Below are 24,955 nucleotides of genomic sequence, written 5' to 3'. Positions count from 1 at the left end.
GTAAACAAGTGCAAAAGAGCAGAAATAATAAATGGAACCTTCTCAGATCACAATGCAATGAAGATAATAATTAGTAAGGGTACATGGAGAGGTAAATAAAAAATTAATTGGAAATTAAACAATATGATTCTCCAAAACTGATTAGTCAAAGAACAAATCATAGAAACAATAATTTCAGTGAAGAAAATGACAATGATGAGACATCCTTTCAAAACCTATGGGATGCAGCCAAAGCAGTACTCAGGGGGAAATGTATATCCTTGAGTTCATACATTAACAAATTAGTAAGAGCAGAGATCAATGAATTGGACATGCAAATTAAAATTAATTTTTTTTGAGGTTCAACACCACTGTAACATTTTATTCTTCAGGATATTACACAAATTTTCTTGAAATTGTTGGCCATTGCATCAAGTTTTGTTCTGCAGAAAGTTTGCACCTTCAAAGTCGTTTGAACATTCCTTTCCCGAGGATGTAACAAACATGAGATTTTTCGGGGAAGCAAGCACATGTGCACATTCCCTCAGAAAAGAAGCCAATCATGTCAGTGCCCCAAACTGAAAACTAGTATTACGTAGAGGAAGATACCCACCAAAATCTATTCTCTTCTTTGATTTTCAGCAGCAATTTTTTAAAAAATCATTGGTCTCCACTCAAAACCTTACAGTTCCCCAGCCTTGCATGCATATACTGTAGTTATGGATAAATTTAATAGTTCATTCACATTATTTATCCACAGTGGAGATGCCATTTCTTCACACTGACTCTTCTGTAGAAAGCAACAGAGGATTGATGTATTCAAATCCTTCAAATTCTGACTGGTCTATTCTTTTTATTACATTCTCATCATCTGGGGTTAGCTGCACAGGTTCGCTGGTGAACTGTGTATCGAAGTTATCCAGACCATAATCATCAGTTATCTGAGGCTGAAATGGAGGGAGGGCTTGCTTCTTCTCCAGCAGATCCCAGTCTATGCTACGGAAGAACGTATGAGATTTGATATCTGAAAATCCCGTTTGTGGTTGGCAACCAAGCCTCCCTTTGGGATCCTTATTTAAAAATCCTTTTAAAACACGGGAAGCTTTGACAGAGAGAAATCTGGGGATTTGAATAGGCTTCTCAAGGATAACTTGGAAGAGGTCATCTTCAGTGGCCATGTCCAATTTGTCTGTGATTATATCAAATGGCGATCTTCCTACCATCATCTCAAACATCAGGACACCAAGAGCCCACCAGTCCACACTGAACCCGTATTCTTCTCCCCTTAGGATTTCAGGGGCAATATAATTTGGTGTCCCACAGAAAGTCCTTGTTGTGTCACCTGGGCCCAAACCTTCCTTGCAAATGCCATAATCTGTTAATTTGATGTGACCTTCAGTATCTAGGAGGATATTATCTAGTTTTAAGTCCCTGTAGATAATTCCTCGTTCGTGGAGAAAGTTTAGAGCAATACATATTTCAGCAGCATAAAACCTGGTGTGTTCCTCCGGAAGCTTATTTTTCCTTTGCATATGAAACAGAAGATCCCCTCCATTCACATACTCGATGACAAGGAATAAGTGACTTCTTGTTTGGAAGCAGGAGTGCAGGCCAACAAGGAAAGGGTTACTGGAGGCCTGTTCAAATACATGCTTCTCTGTCTGCACCCAGTTGGTGTTTTCATGATCATGGACGAACTTCTTTTTGACTACCTTCATGGCATAAATCTGGTCATTCTTTTTCAATCGCACTAAGAGAACTTTGGCATAACTCCCCCGTCCAATAACTCTGATTAAATCAAAGTCCTGTAGCCCGAGCCCCTGAGATATTTTAATTCCATCCATCCCATCGATAACTGGCTTAATGTCCCCAGAATCATCTTTAAGGCTGTCATGTTTCCAGGTTGAGGGAACATAAGCGAGTCCATCATTTTCTTCGGAGGGAAGGTCAACTTTATCATTTTTATCCTCTACTTGAGGTTCTTGGGATGGCATCACCAAATCCATATGCCTTTTGCAGGTCTGTGATACAAGAATATGACAACCTTTATGGACCAGTAATTTGCAGTCGATACACTTGTAGCCTTGCCTTCTGAGACACCATAACCTTTCACTGCACTGGCCACAGTAGGCTCTTCTGTTAAAACGTTTGGATTGAAACAGATGCCCATTCATTCGGTAGAGTTTCCTCCATCTTCTGGTCCCATGGTGGTAGACTGATTCTAGAAAGGATATAAAGACAGAAAGGAGGATCAGTGGAATAGAGTAGGGGAAAATAACCTCAGCAAAACAATCTATGATAAGCCCAAAGATCCCAGTTTTGGGGACGAAAACCCACTATTTGATAAAACTACTGGGCAAATTGGAAGACAGTATGGGAGAGATTAGGTTTGGATCAACATCTCACACCCTACACCAAGATAAACTCAGAATGGGTGAATGACCTGAATGTAAAGAAGGAAACTATAAGCAAATTAGGTGAAGACAGAGTAGTATACTTCTCAGAACTTTGGGAAAGGAAAGACTTTTAAAACCAAGCAAGAGCTAGAAAAAATCACAAAATGTAAAATCAATCATTTTGATTACCTCAAATTACAGTTTTTATGCAAACAAAGTGAATGCAACCAAAATTAGAAGGGAAGCAACTAATTAGGAAACAATCTTCATTACAAAAACCTCTGACAAAGGTCTAATTACACAAAGTTATTTTTTATTATTTTTAACATCATTTTATTTGGTCATTTCCAAACATTATTCATTGGAAACAAAGATCATTTTCTTTTCTTCCCTCCCCCTCCCTCCCACCACCTCTCCCATAGCCGATGCATGATTCCACTGGGTATTACATGTGTTCTTGATTCGAACCCATTTCCATGTTGTTGGTATTTGCATTAGAGTGTTCATTTAGAGTCTCTCCTCAGTCATATCCCCTCCACCACTATAGTCAAGCAGTTGCTTTTCATCAGTGTTTTTACTCCCACAGATTATCCTCTGCTTGAGGATAGTGTTTTTTAGATCCCTGCAGATTGTTCAGGGACATTGCATTGACACTAATGGAGAAGTCCATTACCTTCGATTGTACCACAGTGTATCAGTCTCTGTGTACAATGTTTTCCTGGTTCTGCTCCTTTCGCTCTGCATCACTACCTGGAGGTTGTTCCAGTCACCGTAGAATTCCTGCACTTTATTATTCCTTTTAGCACAATAGCATTCCATCACCAACATATACCACAATTTGTTCAGCCATTCCCCAATTGAAGGGCATCCCCTCATTTTCCAATTTTGGCCCCCACAAAGAGTGCTGCTATGAATATTCTTGTACAAGCCTTTTTCCTTATTATCTCTTTGGGGTACAAACCCAGCAGTGCCATGGCTGGATCCAAGGGCAGACAGACTTTTATCGCACTTTGAGCATAGTTCCAAAATGCCCTCCAGAATGGTTGGATCAATTCAGAACTCCACCAGCAATGAATTAGTGTCCCTACTTTGCAACATACCCTCCAGCATTCATTACTTTCCATAGCTGTCATGTTAGCCAATCTGCTAGGTGTGAGATGATACCTCAGAGTTGTTTTGATTTGCATCTCTCTGATTATAAGAGATGTAGAACACTTTTTCATGTGTTTATTAATAGTTTTGATTTCTTTGGCTGAGAACTACCTGTTCATGTCCCTTGCCCATTTATCAGTTGGAGAATGGCTTGATTTTTTTTTTACAATTGATTTAGCTCTTTGTAAATTTGAGTAATTAAACCTTTGTCAGAGGTTTTTATGAAGATTGTTTCCCAATTTGTTGCTTCCCTTCTGAATTTAGTTACACTGGTTTTGTTTGTACAAAAGCTTTTTAATTTGATATAGTCAAAATTATTTATTTTATATTTTGTGACTCTTTCGAAGTCTTGCTTGGTTTTAAAGTCTTTCCCTTCCCAAAGGTCTGACATGTATACTATTCTGTGTTCACCTAATTTACTTATAGTTTCCTTCTTTATGTTCAAGTCATTCACCCATTCTGAATATGAGATGTTGATCCAAACCTAATCTCTCCCAATCCGAAACCCAAAACTCTCCCAACACTGTCTCCCAATTTTCCCAGCAGTTTTTATCAAATAGTGGATTTTTGTCCCAAAAGCTGGGGTCTTTGGGTTTGTTATAAACTGTCTTGATGAGATCATTTACGCCAAGTCTATTCCACTGATCCTCCTTTCTGTCTCTTAGCCAGTACCAAATTGTTTTGATAACCACTGCTTTATAGTATAGTTTGAGATCTGGGACTGCAAGTCCTCCTTCCTTTGCATTTTCTTTTCATGATTTCCCTGCATCTTTTGTTCTTCCAAATGAAATTAGTTATGGTTTTTTCTAATTCAGTAAAGAAGTTTTTTGGTAGTTCAATGGGTATGGCACTAAATAAGTGCCATAAGTGCCAAATTAATTTGGGTAGGATTGTCATTTTTATTATGTTAGTTCATCCCACCCATGAGCAATCAATGTTTTTCCAAGTGTTTAGATATAGTTTTAACTTTGTGGAAAGTGTTTTGTAGTTGTGTTCATATAGTTCCTGTGTTTGTCTAATTACACAAATTTATAAAGAGCTAAACCAATCATACAAAACATCAAGCCATTCTCCAATTGATAAATGGGCAAGGGATATGAATAGGCAGTTCTCAGCCAAAGAAATCAAAACTATTAATAAACACATGAAAAAGTGCTTTAAATCTCTAATAATCAGAGAAATGCAAATCAAAACAACTCTAAGGTATCACCTCACACCTAGCAGATTGGCTAACATGACAACTGGAGGAGGTGTTGGCAATGACTGGACATTATTGCATTGCTGGTGAAGTTCTGAATTGATCCAACCATTCTGGAGGGCAATTTGGAACTATGCCCCCAAAGGTCATTTTCTGCCCTTGGATCCAGCCATAGCACTGCTGGGTTTATATCCCAAAGTGATAATAAGGAAAAAGGCTTGTAGAAGAATATTCATAGCAGCGCTCTTTGTGTTGGCCAAAATTGGAAAATGAGGGGATGCCCTTCAATTGGGGAAAGGCTGAAGAAATTATGGCATATGTTGGTGATGGAATACTATTGTGCTCAAAGGAATAACAATAAAGTTGAAGAATTCCATGGGGACTGGAACAACCTCCAGGAATTGATGCAGAATGAGAGGAGCAGAAACAGGAAAATATTGTACACAGAGACTGACACTGTGGTACAATCAAATGTAATGGACTACTCCATTAGTGTCAATGCAATGACCCTGAACAACTCTGAGGAACCTACGAGGAAAACCAGTATCCAGATTCAGAGGAAACACTGTGGGAGTAAAAATACGAAAGAAAAAGAACTGCTTTAAATGCATGGGTCGAAGGGATATGGTTGGGGATGTAGAATCTAAATGAACATTCTAATGCAAACAAGGACATGGAAATAGGTTCTGATCAAGGACACAAGTAATACCGAATGAAATTGCAATTCGGCTGCTGGAAAAGGGTGGTTGGAGGGAGGGAGGGAAATAAAGTGAGTATTACAACAACAAAAAAATTAAATTAAAAAAAAAAAAAAGAAAACCATTGGCCAACATTACTGAATGAAGATCATAGAGGACGGGCACAAGTCTCCCTGAAATCCTTGGAGATGCCTTTTTTGTACCAGGGTTACAAAGACCACAAGGTTTGACTAAATATTGAATGAGAAGCGGATGGGGTAACCTGCTTTCCATGTCCTATTGGATTAATTTTTACCCTTTTGAACAATTTGTATATGTTTTGAGTAGCAAAATAACCCACATAGATATATGAAGTAATGAAGGGCTCTACATTGGCCATTTCTAACAGTACACTTCATTCTGAACCCCCCAAACCCATTTCCCCTCTTCCCTATTCCCCTCCTTCCAAAAAAAGGTCAAAATATAGAGAAAGTAACAAATTTTAAACTCACCTTTTGTGGAGCGGGGTGGCATCTGAGGGTTATACCCTATAGTTGGGAAGGGGAGAAGAAAAAGAGGAGGAAGAAATTCAGAGGGAAGGAGAGAAGGAGAGATTCGGGGGAGGGAAGGGAAGAAGGGAGGGAAAGAAGGCAGGGAAACAGAGATGAAAGGAGGGGAGAGGAGAGGAGAAGGGAACAGAATGGAAGAGAATTGGACAGAAGGGAAGTGAAGACAAGAGGAGAGGGGAAATACAGAAAAGAGAAGAATAAAAAAAGGGAGAAAAGATGAAGGAGAAATGAAATGAGGAGGAAAAGTAATGGTTGAGGGAAGAGGAGAGAGAGGAGCAGGGAGGGTGGGAGAGAGAGAGTAAACATTAATGTTTCAGTAGGGTATCTGGGCAAACGTTGAAGGAAGCAATGGAGAGATGTTCTGGGGCCCACAGGGTTGGTAAAATGGCACTTTATCATTCAAGGCACTTCCTCAATCACAAGGAAGGGAGATTGATGGCATACACCTTTGTTAAAGGAGCCTGAGAAAAATCCAGCCACTTATGATCTTTAGAAGTAAACCCCCATATCTCTATATTTTGTCACCACTTTGAGGGCCAGCATCCCAGGAGGGATAGAAAAAAAACCATGAAAATAAAGGTGGTCTAAAAAGGTAAGAAGAATTTGGGGTAGGTGGGTTGTTTTCTGGAAATGGAATCACCTAGAGAAATAAAAATGTATGTCCCAATTTGGGCTACTCACCATCCACATAGAGGCTTTTCTTATCTAGAATATAATGTCCAAGCCTTGTTATTCCATTAGTCTCTTGACTCAGCTCTTGGTAAATCTTCTTCTTGTCCAAGATGGGGACAGAGAAAACTTCCTTATAAAAACATATAACCTCCACTCCTGTTGCTGCCCCATTTTTCATAGACCTAGAAATTGATGATTTAGACAAGAGATATCAAACATGGCCCTTCCTGAAAATCACTTGAACAAGACTATAGTGTAGTACTGTTCCTCTATAATTTTAAAGTGTTGATGATGGAATATATAAATATGCATAATTTTCTGAGTCAACATGCAGGGGACAGGGATGTTGTTTCCTTTTGAGTTTGACACCTTTGGTTTAATTAATGAAATTTAATTATTCAGAAAACACTCTTGAAAGAAGTGACCCACTTTGAACAATGGTTTGGAGAGAATAATAGTTTGAGAGTTGAAAAGGACATTGGAAGGCATCAAAACCAACCTTATCATTTTAAAGATGAAGGAATTGAGGCTAAGACAAATGATGTTACTTGCTGACGGTCACGCAGCTGCTAAGAGTCTCAGAGAGAATTTGAACTAAGGTCTTCCTGATTTCAAGCTCAGCACTCTGATCTGCTGCAATGAAATTGGCAGTGCTGTGTAAATTCACTCACATCTATGTTTACAAGTGTGTATGGGATCAGATTATTTTCAGTAGTTTCTTTAGAGTACTACAAAGACCACTGGATTTAAAATCAAATGGCCTGTGTTCAAATTCTGGATCTGACAATATCTTTGATCTTGGAAAAGTCACTGGAATGTCCTTGGGTCTTCATTTTTTCATCTGTAAATGAAGAGAGTGGTCCATATGGCCTCTACTATCTCTTTAAGCTTCCATTCTATAATCCTATGATTCTAGAGACAGTGAATGTTGATATGTTCTAATCAATTATTTTCTAAGCACTCTATTGGTGCCTCATATGTTATTTCTTTCACATGGAGTTATAAAGTTCAAGTGATTAAACTTACAACCTTGTCTTTGGAAGACTTGTGGAAAAAGAAGTTTTTCTCCACCAGGGAAAAGGTAGAAGGTGCCCACAATATTTCTAATGGCTTGTTGGTTGGGGGGGTGGGGGTGGTGGTGGTGGTGAATCCATTACAGCTTGTGAAAGAAGGAATTGCTATTGGGAAGCAGCAGCAGCCTGTGTGTGATCTTTGTCAAATGGGAATGTTATGGTCCCTGCTATTTGAGCTCATGGCTTTCAAGATTCTCACCTCAGCAAGGTCACATTGCATCCACAATACTGAGAGCCAAGGCTGCTTCTTTCAAACAATACCTTGAACTGGAAACAAAAAGAGAGAAGGGAACTTCTGAGTACCTGGCTAGAGGAAGTCTGTATACCCAGGGATGAGGAAGGAAGCATGGATGCAAGGAGGAAGAGGGGTGTGGAGGGGTTGAGTCTCACCAGGCGCTGCAGGAAAAATTCAGGAAGACGGAATGTGCTGGAATCCCTTTGAGCCATCTTGGTTGTATAAAACATGTTGGTGATGGTGAAGTTAAGGGTGAAGCTCTTCCAGTTGTATCTCCCTGCTGCTGTAAAGAAGGGAAAGATACCCAATTGTCTGAGCCTTACAAATGTTATTCAAATGAGAGAAAATGCTTTGTAAATCTTAAAGATCTCTCTAAATGCTAGTTATTGTGGTGACCATTATCATGATCATGACCATTATTCTAGGTGGCACTATTCTAGTCCTTCCTCAGAGGAAAACTGAGGATACCTCTACTATACTTTTTTCTGGCAGTATTAAAAATTGTGGACTTGGGAGTCAGAAGACCTGGATTCAAATCATGGTCCTGCCATATCCTATGTTTTTGCCTTTAGTTTCCTCACACGTAAAATGAGGAGGTTAATCCAGTTTCAAGAGTAAGAACTCATTACTTAACAAAAATTGCTTGTAATACTGAAAATTAGTCCAGGAGAACTAGGGATAGACCGATATTCTTGCTTTACATAACAAAGTAAACTCCAAATGGGAATATGAGCAAGCTACCTAAAAGTTGATGTAAAAAAATGAGTTATCTGGAAAATTGTATCTTTCATTTTAATGGACAGAGGGACAGTTCATGTGCACATGAGGGATAGATAGGACAGCAAGATAAGATGGAGAGTGTTGCTAACTTAAAATTGGGTTTTCCTCCAGAACAAGACCAATGTAGGTAAAATGAGAAGGGAATTGGCTAACTGGAGAGAAAAAATCTTTGCTTCATATTCTTCTGATAAGGGTCTCATTTCCAATTTCCAATAATTCAAATGTATAAGAATAGAAGCCAAGGGCAGAGTCTCACCAAGTTGGTGGAGAAGATACACATCCCCCATCTGATCTCTATCAAATTACCACCCCAAAACCTGATACAATGTCCTAAAATGAATTCTGGAGGAGTATATCACAAAAAAAGACAAACAAATCATTTTCGAGAACAAAACGACTTTGAAGACCTGCAGGACAGATGATGTGTAGAGAGGTGGAGGTGGAAGTAAAGCAGTGTACCAGGGCAGACCCCATCAAGCCAAAAGGACTTGTCCACAACTGAAGCAACAGGAAAGGCTTCTGGAGCATTCATCCCCAGTCAATAAGGGGTTGAGGGATCAGAGAGTGGCTCAGAAGGAGATTACAGGAATCCCTTTGCTGACAGTGAAGGCAATTCTCCTGCTGCATTGCTCATATTCAGAAACAGATCCTAATCTGTGGGGGAGATCTCAAGGTGGAGGAGTGTGAGCAGACAGGAGTACTTGTAGCCACGGGGGTGGGGGGGTGGCAGCAGACTCTCCCTGGTCACATTTCAAAGTGGGGGGAAATGGCTGGGGTTACTCAGAAACCAGAATTTAGATCAGAAGGCTATTAAAAACACCTTTGTTTGCATGATATCACATTTGAAGAACTGAAAGAAGATAGATCCCCAGAGAGTATACTGTAGCTGCACAAAGAATCTGAAACTGAGAACAGCGCTCCATTCACCACAGGTACAGATTCCAAGTTTAACTGTCTCTTTTTATTTTTTATATTTAATTTAATTAGTTAATTTAGAATATTTTTCCCTGGTTACATGAATCACGTTCTTTCCCTCACCTCCCTCACTCCTCCCCCTCCACCCCCCTCCACCCCCCAGAGCCAGTGTGAAATTCCACTGGGTTTTACAGGTGTCCTTGATCAAAATCTATTTCCATATTATTGATGTTTATAATACTAGGGTGATAATTTAGAGTCTACATCCCCAATCATATTCCCATTGACCCATATGGTCAAATAATTGTTTTCATTCTGTGTTTCTGCTCCCAGAGTTTTTCCTCTGAACGTGGATAGTGTTTTTTCTCATTAATCCCTCCGAATTGTTCTAGATCATTTCATTGTGACTAATAGAGAGGTCCATTATATTTGATTTTACCACAGTGTATCAGTCTCCTGGTTCTGTACAATGTTCTCCTGGTTCTGTTCCCATCCCTCTACATCAATCCTGGAGGCTGTACCAGTTCACATGGAATTCCTCCAGTTCACTATACCTTTGAGCACAATGGCTCATCTTCTTTGCCTTGTTTTCCAGCTGATTAATTTTGGCTTTCAAGACACTGTTTTCTGTTTCCAGATGACTTATCTTGCTATTAAAATTGTCATCAGCCTCTCTTAATTGTGTTTTGAATTGCATTTTGAGTTCTTCCAAAGCCTGTATCCAATTCGCTGGGATTTCTGATTTATCGATTGTTGATCCCTCCCCCTCTGCTCCATTCACTGTGTAGAAGCTGTCTACTGTAATTTCTTTCTTCTTTTTCTGTTCTTTGCTCATATTCACCCCTTCTTTGCTCCCTATATTTGTCTGTGATCTTGATCCTCTCATTTTGGGGGGATTTCGGGGCTTCTGTCAGTCTCCCCTCTTGGAGCTGTGACAGAAGATCTCTTGGTGCAGTCTGTTGGGGAGGGTTGTTGGGGGTTTGAGCTTCCCTGTCCTCTGGAGTCTTTTGATTGGATTAAAGTCCAGCAGTCAATGAGGAAGGGGTGTGGACCCTGGACTTCCCTGAGTTCTGAAGACTTTTGATGAGATTAAGTTCAGATTGGTTGGGCTGGGTGTGCTCTGAGGCCATCACCTCTTGTAAGGCTGGAGCAAATATGGAGGATCTACACAGCTCTGGCCAGGCAGCCAGCTTTATGTTCCCTCTCTAGTTACTTCTCTGATGTCTGTTCATATATTAACAAATTAAGAAGCGCAGAGGGTCAATGAATTGGGAATGCAAATTAAAAATCTAGAAAGCAAACAAATTAAAACTCCTCAGATGAAGACTAAATTAGAGATCCAAAAAATCAAAGCAGAAATTAATAAAATTGAAAGTCAAAGAACTATTGATTTAATAAATAAGACTAGAAACTGGTACTTTGAAAAAAAACAAATAAAATATACAAAATACTAGACAGTCTAATTAAAAAAAGGAAAGAAAAAAATCTAATTGACAGTATCCAAGATGAATAGGGAGACCACCTCAAATGAAGAGGGAGGTAGGGAAATAATGTGATTATTGTAAACAAGTACTAATGTTCTAAATTGACTAAATAAACTAATTCAAATGGGGGTAAAATCACAATAGACAAAGTGGTAAGAGATGCATAAACATTCAAAGGAGAGAGGAACTCTTTTGAAAAGCAGAATTGGCCATATGGAACAAGATATACAAAAATGCACAGAAGAAGAACTTCTAGAACGGCAAAATTGGAGCTATATTAAAAAGTGGTATAAGAACTCACTGATGAAAAGAACACTTAATCTTGTATTTTCAAAATATATTTATATATTAATTTTTAAATGTTAATGTTAACATGCCTTTTATTTATTTTTTCCATTTGAATTAGTATATTTAGTCAATTTACAACATTATTCCTTGGTTACAGTAATCACATTGTTTCCCTCCCTCCACTCCACCTACCCTTCCCACAGCCAACCCGCAATTTCATGAGGTATTACTTGTGTCCTTGATCAGAACCTATTTCCATGTTGTTGTTTACACTAGGATATTCATTTAGAGTCTGCATCCCCAACCATATCCCTTTGACCCAGGCATTCAAGCAGTTCTTTTTCTTTGGTGTTTTTTCTCCCAAAGTGTTTCCTCTGGATGTGAATTCCAGTTTTTCTCGTAGATTCCTCCAGGTTGTTCGGGGTCATTGCATTGCCACTAATGGAGAAGTCCATTACGTTTGATTGTACCACAGTGTATCAGGCTCTGTGTATAGTGTTCTCCTGGTTCTGCTCCTCTCCCTCTGCATCATTTCTTGGAGGTTGTTCCAGTCCAGTCCAGAGTTCCATGGAATTCTTCAACTTTATTGTTATTCCTTTGAGCACAATAGTATTCCATCACCAACATATACCACAATTTGTTCAGCCATTCCCCAATTGAAGGGCAACCCCTCATATTCCAATTTTTTGCCACCACAAAGAGCCCAGCTATGAATATTTTTGTACATGTCCTTTTCTATATTATCTCTTTGGGGTACAAACACAGCAGTGCTATGGCTGGATCAAAGGGCAGTCTTTTAGCACCCTTTGGGGGCATAGTTCCAAATTGCCTTGAAGAATGGTTGGATCAATTCACAACTCCACCAGCAATGAATTAATGTCCAGACTTTGCCACACCCCCTCTAGCATTCATTATTTCCTTTGCTATCATGTTAGCCAATCTGCTAGGTGTGAGGTGATAACCTCAGAGTTGTTTTGATTTGTATTTCTCTGATTATAAGAGATTTAGAACACTTTTTCATGTGCTTATTTACTAGTTTTGATTTCTCTAACTGAAAATTGCCTATTCATGACCCTTGCACATTTATCAATTGGAGAATGGCTTGGTTTTTTGGTACAATTGGCTGTAGTTCTTTATAAATTTGGATGATTTGACCTTTGTCAGAGGTTTTTGTAATGAAGATTGTTTCCCAGTTTGTTGCTTCCCTTCTAATTTTGGATCCATTAGGTTTGTTTGTACAAAAGCTTTTGAATTTGATGTAATCAAAATGATTGATTTTACATTTGGTGATTTTTTTAGCTCTTGCTTGGTTTTAAAAGTCTTTCCTTTCCCAAAGATCTGACAAGTATACCATTCTGTATTCACATAATTTGCTTATACTTTCCTTCTTTCTATTCAGGTCATTCACCCATTCTGAGTTTATCTTGGTGTAGGGTGTCACAGTACAGGAAATTACCAAAGAAACTCCTGAGATATTGTCAGACACAAAAATAAAATTGAAATTCAAAGAATTCACAGATCACCTCTAGAAAGAAATGCTCAAATGACAATTTTCAAGAATGTAATAGATTCAAGAGCCATCAAGATAAAGAGAAAATACTGTAATACTGTAAGCAGCCATAAAAACCAATTCAAATACCATGAAACTGAAAATCAGGATCACACAGGATCTAGCAGCTTCTACACTGAAGGATTGAGTGTTATAGAATAGGATATTCAGGAAGGCAAAAGATCTGGGTTTGTAAGCCAGAGTCACCTATCCAGCAAAACTGAGTACATTTTTTCAGGGGAGAAATGGAAATTCAATAATATAGAAGATTTCCAAGTATTCCTGAGGAATAAGTCAGACCAAAATAAAACATTTTATGTCCAAACATGATACAGAAGAGAAGCCCAAAATGGTAAATCAAAAAGAGAAAATTGAATGGACTCATTAAAGAGTTAAAATGTTTAAATATATCGAAATGGAAAGAGGATATTTGTAATTATTAAAAATTATTCTTTGGAAGCCATGCCGGTGTGTGGGGGCACTTCAAGGCCACCGCCACCACCGCTGCTGTTACTGATGCTCCCTCTGCCCTGCTTGTTTTTCTGGTGCTTGGCTCTGCTATTGGCATCAGCTGGACTCATCCTCTGCAAGGCCAGGTGGTAAGGAGTCACTGATCTAGAGACACTTGTCTCCTCATCTTCATCTCCCATTGTGAACCTTAAAATTTCTCAGACTCTACTTCATGAGGTTGGGTTAAGACCATTCCCCATTTGGACCATTCACCATTTGGGCAGTGAAGGTACTTAAAACAGGAATGTGAGAACTCCACTTCACCATACTTAAGCATGCCTTAGGGGAAGATGAAGTTGTAAAGTCTTTGCTGAAACATTGAAAGATACTTTTGATACAAGATACTTTTACATACAAAGTATGTCAACCCATAGTTATAGTAAGACAAAAAGTTCTTAAGCCATGCCTATTTTTAGAACTAATACAAAGGGGTGCTAAGTACCTATAAAGGTCAGGCAGCTTGTGAATTTTACAAGGAGCAAAGAGATGAAAACTTACTCAGAGATTCTACTCTAATCAGGTGTGAACTAAGAATGGTCTGTCCTTTGAAAAATGTCTACTGTGATTGGTAGATGTGAGAACTTAGGGGAGGAGACATAGTAGAAAATTCCCTTTAAATAGGAGCTCAGATTCATTCAGATGACATTCAGATTCAGGATTGAGCTGGTGGAATCAGCTGAGATGAAGCTGGCCGGGTGTCACTAGAATCCTTGCTTGGACAGATCTTGTGATGAGTGATTAAGGACTGACTGATCTTTCTCTTAAGGCTTAGGCCTAGGTTGGCCAGGGCTGCCCTGGGCCAGCCTATCCTTTTCTCATTATTCCCCTTTTCTCTCTCTCGTTCTTAATTCCTCATTGTATTAATTAAAATCTCTATAAAACCCAGTTTACTTGGGTATATTCTAATAATTGGGAATTTTTCCCTGGCGACCACCTTATATTTGATTTAAAACAAGACACTGTCTTAAAAACATATTTTCTGTGGTCACAACTTACTCATCCACTCTTTTATTTACTACAATTTAAGTCTTCCACTATTTTAATCAGTACAGTTTAAGACAAACATCTATTTTAACTATTACATCATCACACCTAGAACTCCAAATTTGACCTTGTCCACCAGGCTGAAGGGCTGCCAGGAGCCATGTGGAGACAATGACATCAGAGAGGTCCAGTTTTTCAGTTCTGACCTCTGACCAATCTAGGATCTCCTGGCTACAGAAGTTCTTGGAAACACTCAGAGGCCATAGTAGAGTACGACCAGGACACAGGAATCACAGAGCTAATGTGTAGGAATCAATCCATAAACTAGTGACCAAGAGGCATCCCTGGTTCAAGAACTTCTCAGAAAGGAAAAAACCTAGAGGCAAATTCTTGGGATTCAGTATTAAATGGGTGTGCCAAGTGCAATCAATCACCAAAGGTCCAAGTGAACTATTAAGCTAAGATGAGGGAGGAGGTCATGAAATCATACCTTAAAGGGAAGGTCCCAGAACCATTCTTTTCCTCTTTGGCAAGTCAAGGCTGATAGAAATAAAGTGATTTGCCCATATCTGCAGCATCCACCTTCCCCAAGTTCACTGCTAAAGAGCACAGCCTTTGGATCTGTCTCCATTCCTGACTCTTGACACCAGGAACTCTGTGGCTCAGACCATATAAGCAATTAGTTGGCACAGTAGAGATAGTGCTGAGCCTGGAGTCAGGAAGACCTGAGTTCAAATGTGACCTAAGAACTCATTAGCTGTATGACCCTGGGAAAGTCAAGCAGTCATTGCTTGCATCTTTTTCTCATCTGAAAAATGGGGCTAACTATAAAGCCCAACACTTAGGGTTGTTCTGTGGATCAAATGAGATACTATTTCTATAAAAAATGCTTAGTCAAAGTGCCTGGCACATAGTAGGTGTTACGTAATTGCTTATTCCATTCTCCTTCACTTTTCCATAGGCAAGTTCATTTGGTAGGTGTATAAGTTTTTTTAATACACTGAATCTCACAAATCTACTCATTAGATCAAAGCAATCAATTAGTTTCCATTAATTAAGTATTTATCATGTGCCCTATCCTAAATACTGAAGATGTAAATAAAAATGTAAAAACACATTCTCTGCTATGAACTTGGGAGAGTTCATAGAAGGAATCTTTCCCAAAGTGGAAGCCATTCAATGTGAGGTGTTAGGGCTGACTTCTCCTCTTGACCTTGAAATACAGCATAATAGAGTCCTAGGTTCAAATCTCACGTCTGCTGCTTTCTACTTTTGTGTCATAGGGAATGTCACTTAACTTCTCTCCACCCCAATTTTCCAATATGTAAAAAGATGGGATCCAGCTAGATGACCTTTAAGGGTCCCTTCCAGTCATATCCGGTCACCCTGAGCTAATTACTTTACTTCTCTAAACCTCAGTATCCACATCAGTAAAATGAGAGGCTATCTATAATACCTGATGGTTCAAAGTTTCCTTCCAACTTTATACCTATGGTTGCTTATATAAAAGACCTTAGCAGTGGGAATCTCACTCCTACCTCTAAAACTTCTCTTCTCTAGGCTATACATAGAAAGGAATCAGAGGTTCAGAAGAGTTCTTGAGGATTGATCTCTAAAATAATTTCATGTTTCCTCTGTAAGATTGGGAAACAAGGCCCTAAAAAGGATAAACCTCCAACACAGAGACATAGAGGAGGTACCTACTTACCTGAGGGAATAATAGTAGACACAGGGGTCAGGGGGCTACTTATTGGTGCTACTGTGCTTCCTGGTGCATCATGGCCTTGGGCATGTGTGACTGGCAACACACCAGCATCACCTCCTACAGGATGAGAGGAGGGGAGAAACCAGAGCTCAGTCAAGTCTTTATTAGTGGACTCCCAAAGGAAAGTACATTGTTGCTACTAACTGCTGAGACCAAAAATACATGGCTTCTCTGACTTTTCCCCACAGGATAAATAATCAAATTTTCCCCTTCAAAGCATGGACTCACTGATGGACAATCCCCATATATGTTAAATCATGAGGTTCCACTAAATCAAGTGGAATCAGAATCCCATCAATAAGAAGAGGAGAATCACTTTAGCACAGGGACTGTGAAACTATCCTTGCATGGAGTTGAGGAAGCCTGGAGAGATGACACTAATTCAACAGATATGGAACCAAGAAAATGTCCCTACAGTGGCTCAATGGAAGGCTAAAGAGAGGAAGGACCTGGGAAGAAGACCCTTCCCCTTAGAAAGGTACAAACTAACCCTCCCTGGACAGACACTCTCCATTCCCTCCAAGACCACACCCCAATTCCCTCCCTGGGAAGTTTATTTAAAATATGCTTACTTGGGAAGAGGCTGGAAGTGGAAGGCACCTGATCAGAAACAGAGGCTGTCCCTGCCTGGACACTGCTGCCCTCTGTGGTTGTGTCAGGAGGACTGGGAGATGCTGTTGTGCAAACTTCCTGTGTGCTGGCTGGAGGCAGGGTGATAGCTGGAGTTGGTGTTGCCTGTGGGTTTCTCTCAGTTTCTGGAGTCAGGCCGGCTGGCCTTGGGTCCTCCAACGAAGTAGCAGGCTCAAGGGAAGCTGTTCTTGTGCTTAGGCTGATGTTTAAGGGAGCACTGTAGCCGGACCTAGCTGTGATTTCTACTGGAGTCATGGAGAGTGAGGTCCTTGCAATGGCAATGGTGACTCCAGAGGATATCTCAGATGGAACTGAGGTTTTGGTGGGAGAGGACACAGTTCTCCTGTGCATCCCAGGGATGAGGTCACCTTCTCCAGTGGGCACAGTGAGAAGTAGGTCTTGAGTGGCTGTGGCTCTTGGAGTTGTCTCCATGACACGTATGTCCTTTTCAGTGTCATCAATGGAATCTCTCCCGATAAAGCCAGTCATAGGGATACTGGTGGAGTTTGTTGGTTCTCTTCCCTGGTCAGATCCACTCACTTTCTTCAGTGTCCCTGAAGTCTCAGTAGAGAATCCTGTGACCAAAGCAGTTAGTTGAAGTATGCCTAAGAGTTGATGGGGGAAGTTTGGAGTCATTTGGACAGAGATCCCCAGAGCCTGTGAGGATTTTGAACTTTCTGAGAAGAGCAACCAATCCCCAACCCCTCACATTAGCACCTTCTCCCTGACAAGCCCTTTCAAAACAAAAAGACTGTGACAGGAATTAGGATCTCCTTGTGCTCTAGGGTGAATGGCCACCATGAGAAAGTATTAAATAAGCTGAGACTGATATATAGATGGATCTGTCCTGTCATCTTGCCCTCAGATGAGATAAGGCGTGTGGCTCAGACAAACTGCTGGATAGATATCTGCTCAGGTTAAATGGAAAATGAAGCAGTAATCATTTGTTAAGAATCAGGTACCCCATTCAGGGTTTTAGGTGCTGGGCATAGAAAAGCCTGTCCTCCAGTAGCTGACTTTTATCTTAGTAAATTATATGTATACACACAAACTAACACAAGAAATGGACAAAATCCTCCATGAGCTCTTCATCCAAAGGCTGCCATCACAGTATACATCTGGGCAGAAAGTAATGGGACAGAGGAAGTTGCCAGGTCTTACAACCTAATCACAAACTCCCCCATCAGTGAGCCTCCTGTTCTCAGACTATGAAGATGAGTCCATATCATATCTCAAACCTGGAAAACAAGGGCCCAGAGCAAGGATGAATACCAATATAATAGAAAAAGAAATATTTTCTTACCCATGGCACATACAGTAGATTCACTGGTCACTGATGTCATGTCTCCTGGTGCTCCATGTTCTGGGATATGGGTGAAGGGCCCTACACCAATGTCACTCTCTAGAAGAATAAGTGAGAACATAAATCTCAGCCACAGGACTCGGGGTAGAAAGGACAATATGTTGTGCCCTTATATTTTGAAGGAAACTCCAAAATATGCTCTTTTTCTTCATCGTTCATCGAGCAGAGAATCTCTCTAGTACTCCCATATTCTCATTTTTTCAAACTCTTCTAATCTAATGACAGCTTTATTACTTCCCCATCTGGAAAAAAACCCTTCATTTTATCCACCTGTCCCTGAAAGCTATATTCTCCTGTCTCTCTTCTATTTTCTGACTGAAATCCTTGAGGATGCTCATAAAAGGTGCTTCTACTTTCCTTCTTTCTATTCTCTTTTTAACTATACAGTCTGGTTTAGAAGCTGCTTTTTGAAGAAGAAACATAAGATTAATAACAGAGACAAACATAATGCCGAAACTAGATACAAGAAATCTACTTACTGTTCACACTGCAAGTTAAAGTCCTCAGAGCAAGCTCCTGATTTGAGAGAAATACAAAATGCTATAACAACTGGAGCAAAGTCAAAGTATTCAGATGTGGTTAGAAGAGAATTATGAAGCCAGGCACATAGGGTGACACTTGGAGGTAGAAAAAGTAGTAATAATGAGGCTACAGATAAAAATAATAGAAAAAGCTTGGGAAATAGTGAAATTGGTATAAGAAAATGCTCTCTGAATGATAGCCATTTCAATAAAGCAAGAGAAAGGCAGAGCCAGATTAAAGAAAATGAGGCAGAGATTAATGAAATAACATCTCCAATTGCAAATGAGATGAGAGACTTTGATAAGACCTATAGTACCCACACAGGAAAAGTCTGTAAGGGAAATCAGATTGTTCCTTAAGAAATTTTTCCAGGGTAGAATAGATAATAGTATTGAATTATGCAAAAGAAAAAGAAAGAGTCACAAGAACTCAAGAAAAAGTTAGTGACTAATACCAAAAATCATAATTTCAATTCCCTAAAGTTTACTGTTGCTAAATATGACAAGACTCTAGAAACATTCACAGATGAAGTCCCATTTAACTTAGTTAATTCTCCCAAGAGCTTTATGGCAGATATACCCTCAGAAATGACATCTAATTGGAATCGAGAAGCTAGTACCTTTCATCCAGTACTGAGTAATTTAGTTAAGTAAAAACTAACTGATAATGAAGCTGAAATTACTTTTGAAAATAATTATCATATTCCAAGTAGTGGAGGTGACATTTCAGTTAAATTTGAAAATCAGGATGGAATGGAATTCTTCTCAATTGGAATAACCACCAAGAATTCAAAAGGCAGGCTTGAAGTCAGCATTCTACGTGGCAAAGGGATATCCAGCCAAAGCTACTGTGATGGTTTAGCTTCATGTACCATTGAAGACTTCATTGGGAATGGATCAAATCAAAAATAATTAACTGAGTTACATATGCAGCTGGCAGAGGGTAGCAAAGACACGAGTACTAATTCGGTGGCAATAAACTCTTTACCTACACACAGGCCAGAACCATAGGTATGGATTAAGGTGGGGAAGAAAAACCTTAAGGCTCTCTTGGATACTGGTGCTTCAAAGTCTGTCCTAAAGACAAGTCCAGGGGATACCTACATAGGGGGTATGGCTTCTGTAGCTGGAGCAATGGGACAAAGACAATAGGTCCCTGAGCTCAAAAGCACTATGGTTAAACTAGGTCCTCTCACCATAGATCATAACTTCTTGTTTATTTCATCATGCCTAGCCAATCTTTAGGACAAGATGTTTTGTGCAAGATGTAGGCAACATTACAATGTGAAAAATATGGGGTAATTTCTTTGCATCTACCCAAGAATTCACTGAAGCACTATCCGTTGTTACTTGGAGCAACTTGAGGAAGAACCTGAAAAAATTCAAGTTGTGACTTCTAAATATGACATACCCACAGATATGTGTATTCTGGTGTATTCTGCACACGAAATTGAAAAACTGTTAAGGTCACAGAGTACATAATCATTCACCGATGCAAGAATATCCCAGTATGAAGTCATTTTGTTAGGCAATGATAACATCACAATTCATAGATTTGTACAGGTGAACCCAGCAACTCTGGTCCCTGATTTGCCAATGGGTGGAGTAGTATTGCATGATTGTGATCAGATAGTAGAACTCATGCATAGGCCAAATGAACACCTGAAAGATACACCTCTTATCAATTCAGAAATGGAGTTATACACAGATGGGTCCTCCTATGTTCGTGATGGGAGAGACATTCTCAGGGTCAGCGGTTGTTGACAATGACAAAATGCTTTGGCATGTATCGTTGCCAATTCATGTCAGCACCCAGGGAGCCACGCTTAAGGCTATGCTCATGGCCCTGGAATTAGCTAGGGGGAAAAAAGCTAATATATTTCTGGATTCACACTACGCTTTCTCCACTGTGCATTGGTCATCATACATATGGAAAAACAAAGGTTATAAAACTTCAGCTGGGAAACCAATTGCATATGGCAATCTTATAGATAGTATTATTAATGTTGTAGACTTTCCTAAGGAGGTGGCCATAATTCATTGTAAGGTACACACTCATGGATAGGACAGGATATCCCTAACAATGAAAGAGCAGACATAACATCAAAGTATGCTGTTAGGTTCGGTTCCCACCATGTGCTGCATTTCTCTCTGATCAAAAGGAATAATCTTACTAAAGCCTATGACAGAGAAGAGATACATTCATGGAAAGAGCAGCTACTAAACTGATCAAAGGCATCTGTATTGCTCATGGGGGTAATCCTATTCTCCCTAAAAAGTTCTATCAACATCTATGCACCGTAATTCATGCAAAGGGACATTACGGAGTACAAGGCATTTTGGATAGCATAAAGAGATATTGGACAGCACCAGGAATGACTACAAATGCCATTAGAACTAGTCAAGGCACGTGAAACATGCAGGAGATAAAATCAAGGACATTTTAAGAGTGTTGCATTGGGAGGCAGACCACTCAGTTATATGCCTTTCCACTGTATTCAAATTGATGATATCAACATGCCTAAGGAAAGGGGATGCAAATATGCATTGGTTATATTGGATAGACTGACTAGATGGGTTGTAACATGTCCGTATAAGAAAAGTGACACTGCTACAGTAGTGAAATTTCTATTGAAGGAGATTATACCTAGACATGGCATTCCCAATACCATTGACTCGGACAAGGGGACCCACTTCACTTCCCGGGTTCTACAAGAAATCTATAAGAACTTGGGGATTAAGTGCAGTTACCATTCAGTTTATCGGCCCCAAAGTTCCAGGCTGGTCGAACAGACGATCAAAGAGTTAAAAACACAAATAGGTAAACTCTGTTCAGAAACACATTTAAAATGGGCAGATGTTTTGTCCCTTGCTTTCTTCAACATTAGAACCAGGCCTAGGACTGACCTGCACCTATCACCTTTTGAAATTCTGTATGGGCAGCCCTCTTTGGCATCTTAGGACAGTAAAGCCACCTTACTTGTATCCATGTTAAGAGGTGAATGTGTTCTTCATGAATACTTAAAACAGATACAACATAGGATTGAAGAACTAAGGAAACTGGGTTTGCTTGTGCAAAGAATACCACTAGATTTTTCATTGCCCAAGATAAAACCAGGTGATAAAGTTTATGTCAAGAACTTTAATAGAGAATCTCCTACAGAACCAAGATGGATTGGACCTACTACAGTCATAATGACAACCCCAATAGCTATAAAAGTTGATCAAAGAGATCCATGGTTCCATGCTTCACATGTGAAATTGCATCACAACCATAATATTGAGTAGCCCTAGGAAAATAATTGATAAGCAAATGCAGTCCCTACCAGAAACACAGGAAAGCACATGAATACTTGCCACCAGAATAGAGTAGAGAGACCCCTGCACAAGTTAAAATAATGAAAGGATAGAACCCTGAAAATATACAGACAGTAACACAGTAATATGAAAGTAAAACCTTGCATGAGAAAGATTAGCAGCCACAAAGCCTCAATATAAGATATAAAAGTCTCTGCCTGACATAGTAACAAAACAAAAAGAACTATCTCCAAATTCTACATATAGTAACCATCCAAGAACTACATACAGTAACCATATGATAAACCTCCTTGAAAGAAAAAAAAAAATTGATGTCATTATTCTTACCAAAGACTTGAAAACCTATGCATAACGCTAACCCCCTTGCATGAGGAAAAACACAAGTTGACCTAACTTGTAAACACGAAGATGTACAAATGCAAAAAGCTTACCCCCATTCATGAAGAAAATCATGTTATCTTACTTGCACACACAAAAAATTGATACATTCTGTTACTGAAAAATTTCATCTCACTTCCATGCAAAAGTAACTTTTCACATTTACTTGCACACATATGTAAAAAACTAACTTGCACACATGTTCGTGGTTTGTTTGTGTGTTCCCAGGTTCCTGATTATTGCAGTGGATCCTGACTTGAAGAACACAAGTCTTCAATCAAGTGATGGAAGACAGAAGAGTGATATGTTGAGCAGAAAGGATGGAAGAGTTTCTACAGGCAACATGAATGGACATGGAAGGACTTTGGAACTTTGAAATTTTGGCCATGAATAAGTGTAAGACTGTGTCATACATGTAAACACCACATGTATGCATGTACATCCTACATAGCAAAATAAGATATCCATGGAATGGGTAATTACATGACATGCATGATAACAAAGACACACTGATGAGAAATTTTTGTGGGAAATTCAAACAGAAAGTAATATCCTTTTCTGCATGAGTTTGCACAGAAATTTAGAATGATGTATATATTTAAATCTGTACTAAACTTACTAATTGACTAACGAGCTAACTTTTTAGAGTAAGTTTATTAATAGTCTGACTACTAACATTAGTAATAGCCTATTGAATTTGTTTAAGGCTTAAGAAAGTAGAGACATAGAAGTTCTGAAGCATGGAAGTTATATTGTATTATGATTGTAGGTTAGCATTTATTACTGATAGGAAATTTTACTTAGTGAATTTATAGACATTAGGAATTAGAATATTTGCATATTCTTAATGATAGGGGAATTGTTGAGATGATTTGGAAATTGTTATTTGCTTTGTTATGTGAAACTATGTTCATGTAACCATTTTCCTATAACCCATTCTTAGCTTAGCATTTCGATAGAACAGCTAAGATGAGTTTAGCATTTTGTAATGGGGGGGGGTAGAGTATATTTCAGATAGCAAAGAGTTAAGATAGATAAAATTATTAAGGTAAGTATCATTGAAAAATGAAAGTTACATTTTTTGCTAATAAAAGGGGGGCTTTGCGGTAGAGACATGGAGAGAGAGAGAGAGGACTTGTAAGCCAAGATGCAAGAAACAAGCTGGGGACCTAACCTGCCTGTCAATCAAGAGGAAGGTTCCAAATGGAATGTTCCCAGGAGTGGCAGTTGGGGGTTTCTGGCCACAGAGAGGAGAAGGAGAAACTTGGCTTTAACTTTGGCTCTCTGACTCAGGCAGTTAAGCTGGCCAGGAGAAACTATGACAGAGAGAGGAGAAGAAGGAGAAATTGGCTTTTGGAGTTGGTTGTCTCTTTGAGAGTTGAGCTGGACAGGAGAAACTGGGAGACTTTGGACTTTGTTTTCTTTCTGGGGTTAATTAAGCTGAGAGACCTTGCTGACTTTGTGAAGTAAAAGAAGATTTTAAACAGCTGTTGTCCTTCATCTCTCTGTCTTAGAGTCACAGTTTGTGAATGGACTACTCTCTCAAACCCTCAAATTCTCCCTTCATTATAGATGAGGGAAATCCTCATCCCTCTTACCTCAGTTTCCTATCCTGTTATCCCAATAAACCCCTTGACTTGAAAAAGGAAAAGAAAAGAGTATCTTTATACTTTACTCAAGGGAGGAGGGAAGAAGCCAAAAGCTTCAAGAAGAAGTGGGAGGTGAGGGAGGCAGGAAGGAGAGTGTTGGAGAAGGGAGGGAGTGAAGGGGAGGAGGAAGTTAGAAACAGATACTGATCCATCAGCCATCAGTAGGGATCAGTAGGCAAATCTCAGAGCATTCCCCAGGGCAGTTCCCCTGTGTGGTAGCATCCCTGTAATAGCATCCCTCAGCATTTCTCATTACTACCTCCATTACTCCCAAACAGTTTTCAAGTTTCCCTCTAGCAACTCTCTATAGTCATAAGCCAGCCAGAGTAGTCATTGCTAAAGAAATAATTTCCTTAGTTTATATTTCTCTATTTCAGCATGTGTATCAGTCTATGATATTGGAATGATTTCCAAAAAAGAATGAAGGGATGATAAAGAGGGAAGCACTGGACGAAGAGGGATGGAAGAGTTAGAATGGGGGAATTTTTCACATAAGGAACAAAGAAAATATTTCTACATTGGAGGGGACAATTATAAATTTTATGTGTCCTATATAATATTTAATACACATTATGAATGTATATGTTTTATAAATTAACAAAATTATTTTTAAAAGAGTCATTCCACAGTTGAGAAATGATCAAAGAAAAAGAATAGGCTATTATATGTATACACCCAAGCAAACAAAAGAAATAGCAAAATCCCCCATGAGATCTTCATCCAAAGGCTACTATCACAGCAAATTTTAGGGCAGAAAGCAATAGGACAGAGAAAATTGTCAAATCTTACAACCTAATGACTAACTTCGCCCATTAGTGATTGTCCTGTTCTCAGACTATGAAGGTCACTCCATATCTCAAAATTGAAAAC

General features: G+C 39.3%; 2 protein-coding genes across 4 annotated transcripts in view; one reads left to right on the top strand and one right to left on the bottom strand.

The window, feature by feature from the left end:
• Positions 1–24,089, top strand: part of LOC103102546 (transient receptor potential cation channel subfamily M member 2-like) — an 84,245-nt gene extending 60,156 nt beyond the window's left edge. Inside the window, exon 2 of the mRNA XM_056798714.1 lies at positions 22,665–24,089. Coding sequence (XP_056654692.1) covers positions 22,665–22,691 — 27 coding nt within the window. The 3' untranslated portion in view covers positions 22,692–24,089. The remainder of the gene's footprint in view (positions 1–22,664) is intronic.
• LOC103100322 (protein kinase C zeta type-like) overlaps positions 325–24,955 on the bottom strand; it is a 56,319-nt gene continuing 31,688 nt past the window's right edge. The window contains exons 9-16 of one of the 3 annotated variants that reach the window (XM_056798707.1): positions 18,160–18,258; positions 16,799–17,431; positions 16,170–16,283; positions 8,107–8,234; positions 7,916–7,983; positions 6,653–6,825; positions 5,915–5,950; positions 325–2,200 (exon numbers count right to left, since the gene is read on the bottom strand). In XM_056798707.1, coding sequence (XP_056654685.1) covers positions 756–2,200; positions 5,915–5,950; positions 6,653–6,825; positions 7,916–7,983; positions 8,107–8,234; positions 16,170–16,283; positions 16,799–17,431; positions 18,160–18,258 — 2,696 coding nt within the window. In that variant the 3' untranslated portion in view covers positions 325–755. Of the gene's footprint in view, positions 2,201–5,914; positions 5,951–6,652; positions 6,826–7,915; positions 7,984–8,106; positions 8,235–16,169; positions 16,692–16,798; positions 17,432–18,159; positions 18,259–24,955 lie in introns of those variants that run through there. The other 2 variants (XM_056798708.1, XM_056798710.1) reach the window with 2 other exon arrangements.

This window comes from Monodelphis domestica, chromosome 5 (genome assembly GCF_027887165.1).
Source record: "Monodelphis domestica isolate mMonDom1 chromosome 5, mMonDom1.pri, whole genome shotgun sequence".
In the NCBI taxonomy this organism is placed as follows: domain Eukaryota; kingdom Metazoa; phylum Chordata; class Mammalia; order Didelphimorphia; family Didelphidae; genus Monodelphis; species Monodelphis domestica.
This window is presented reverse-complemented; position numbering and strand designations above follow the sequence as displayed.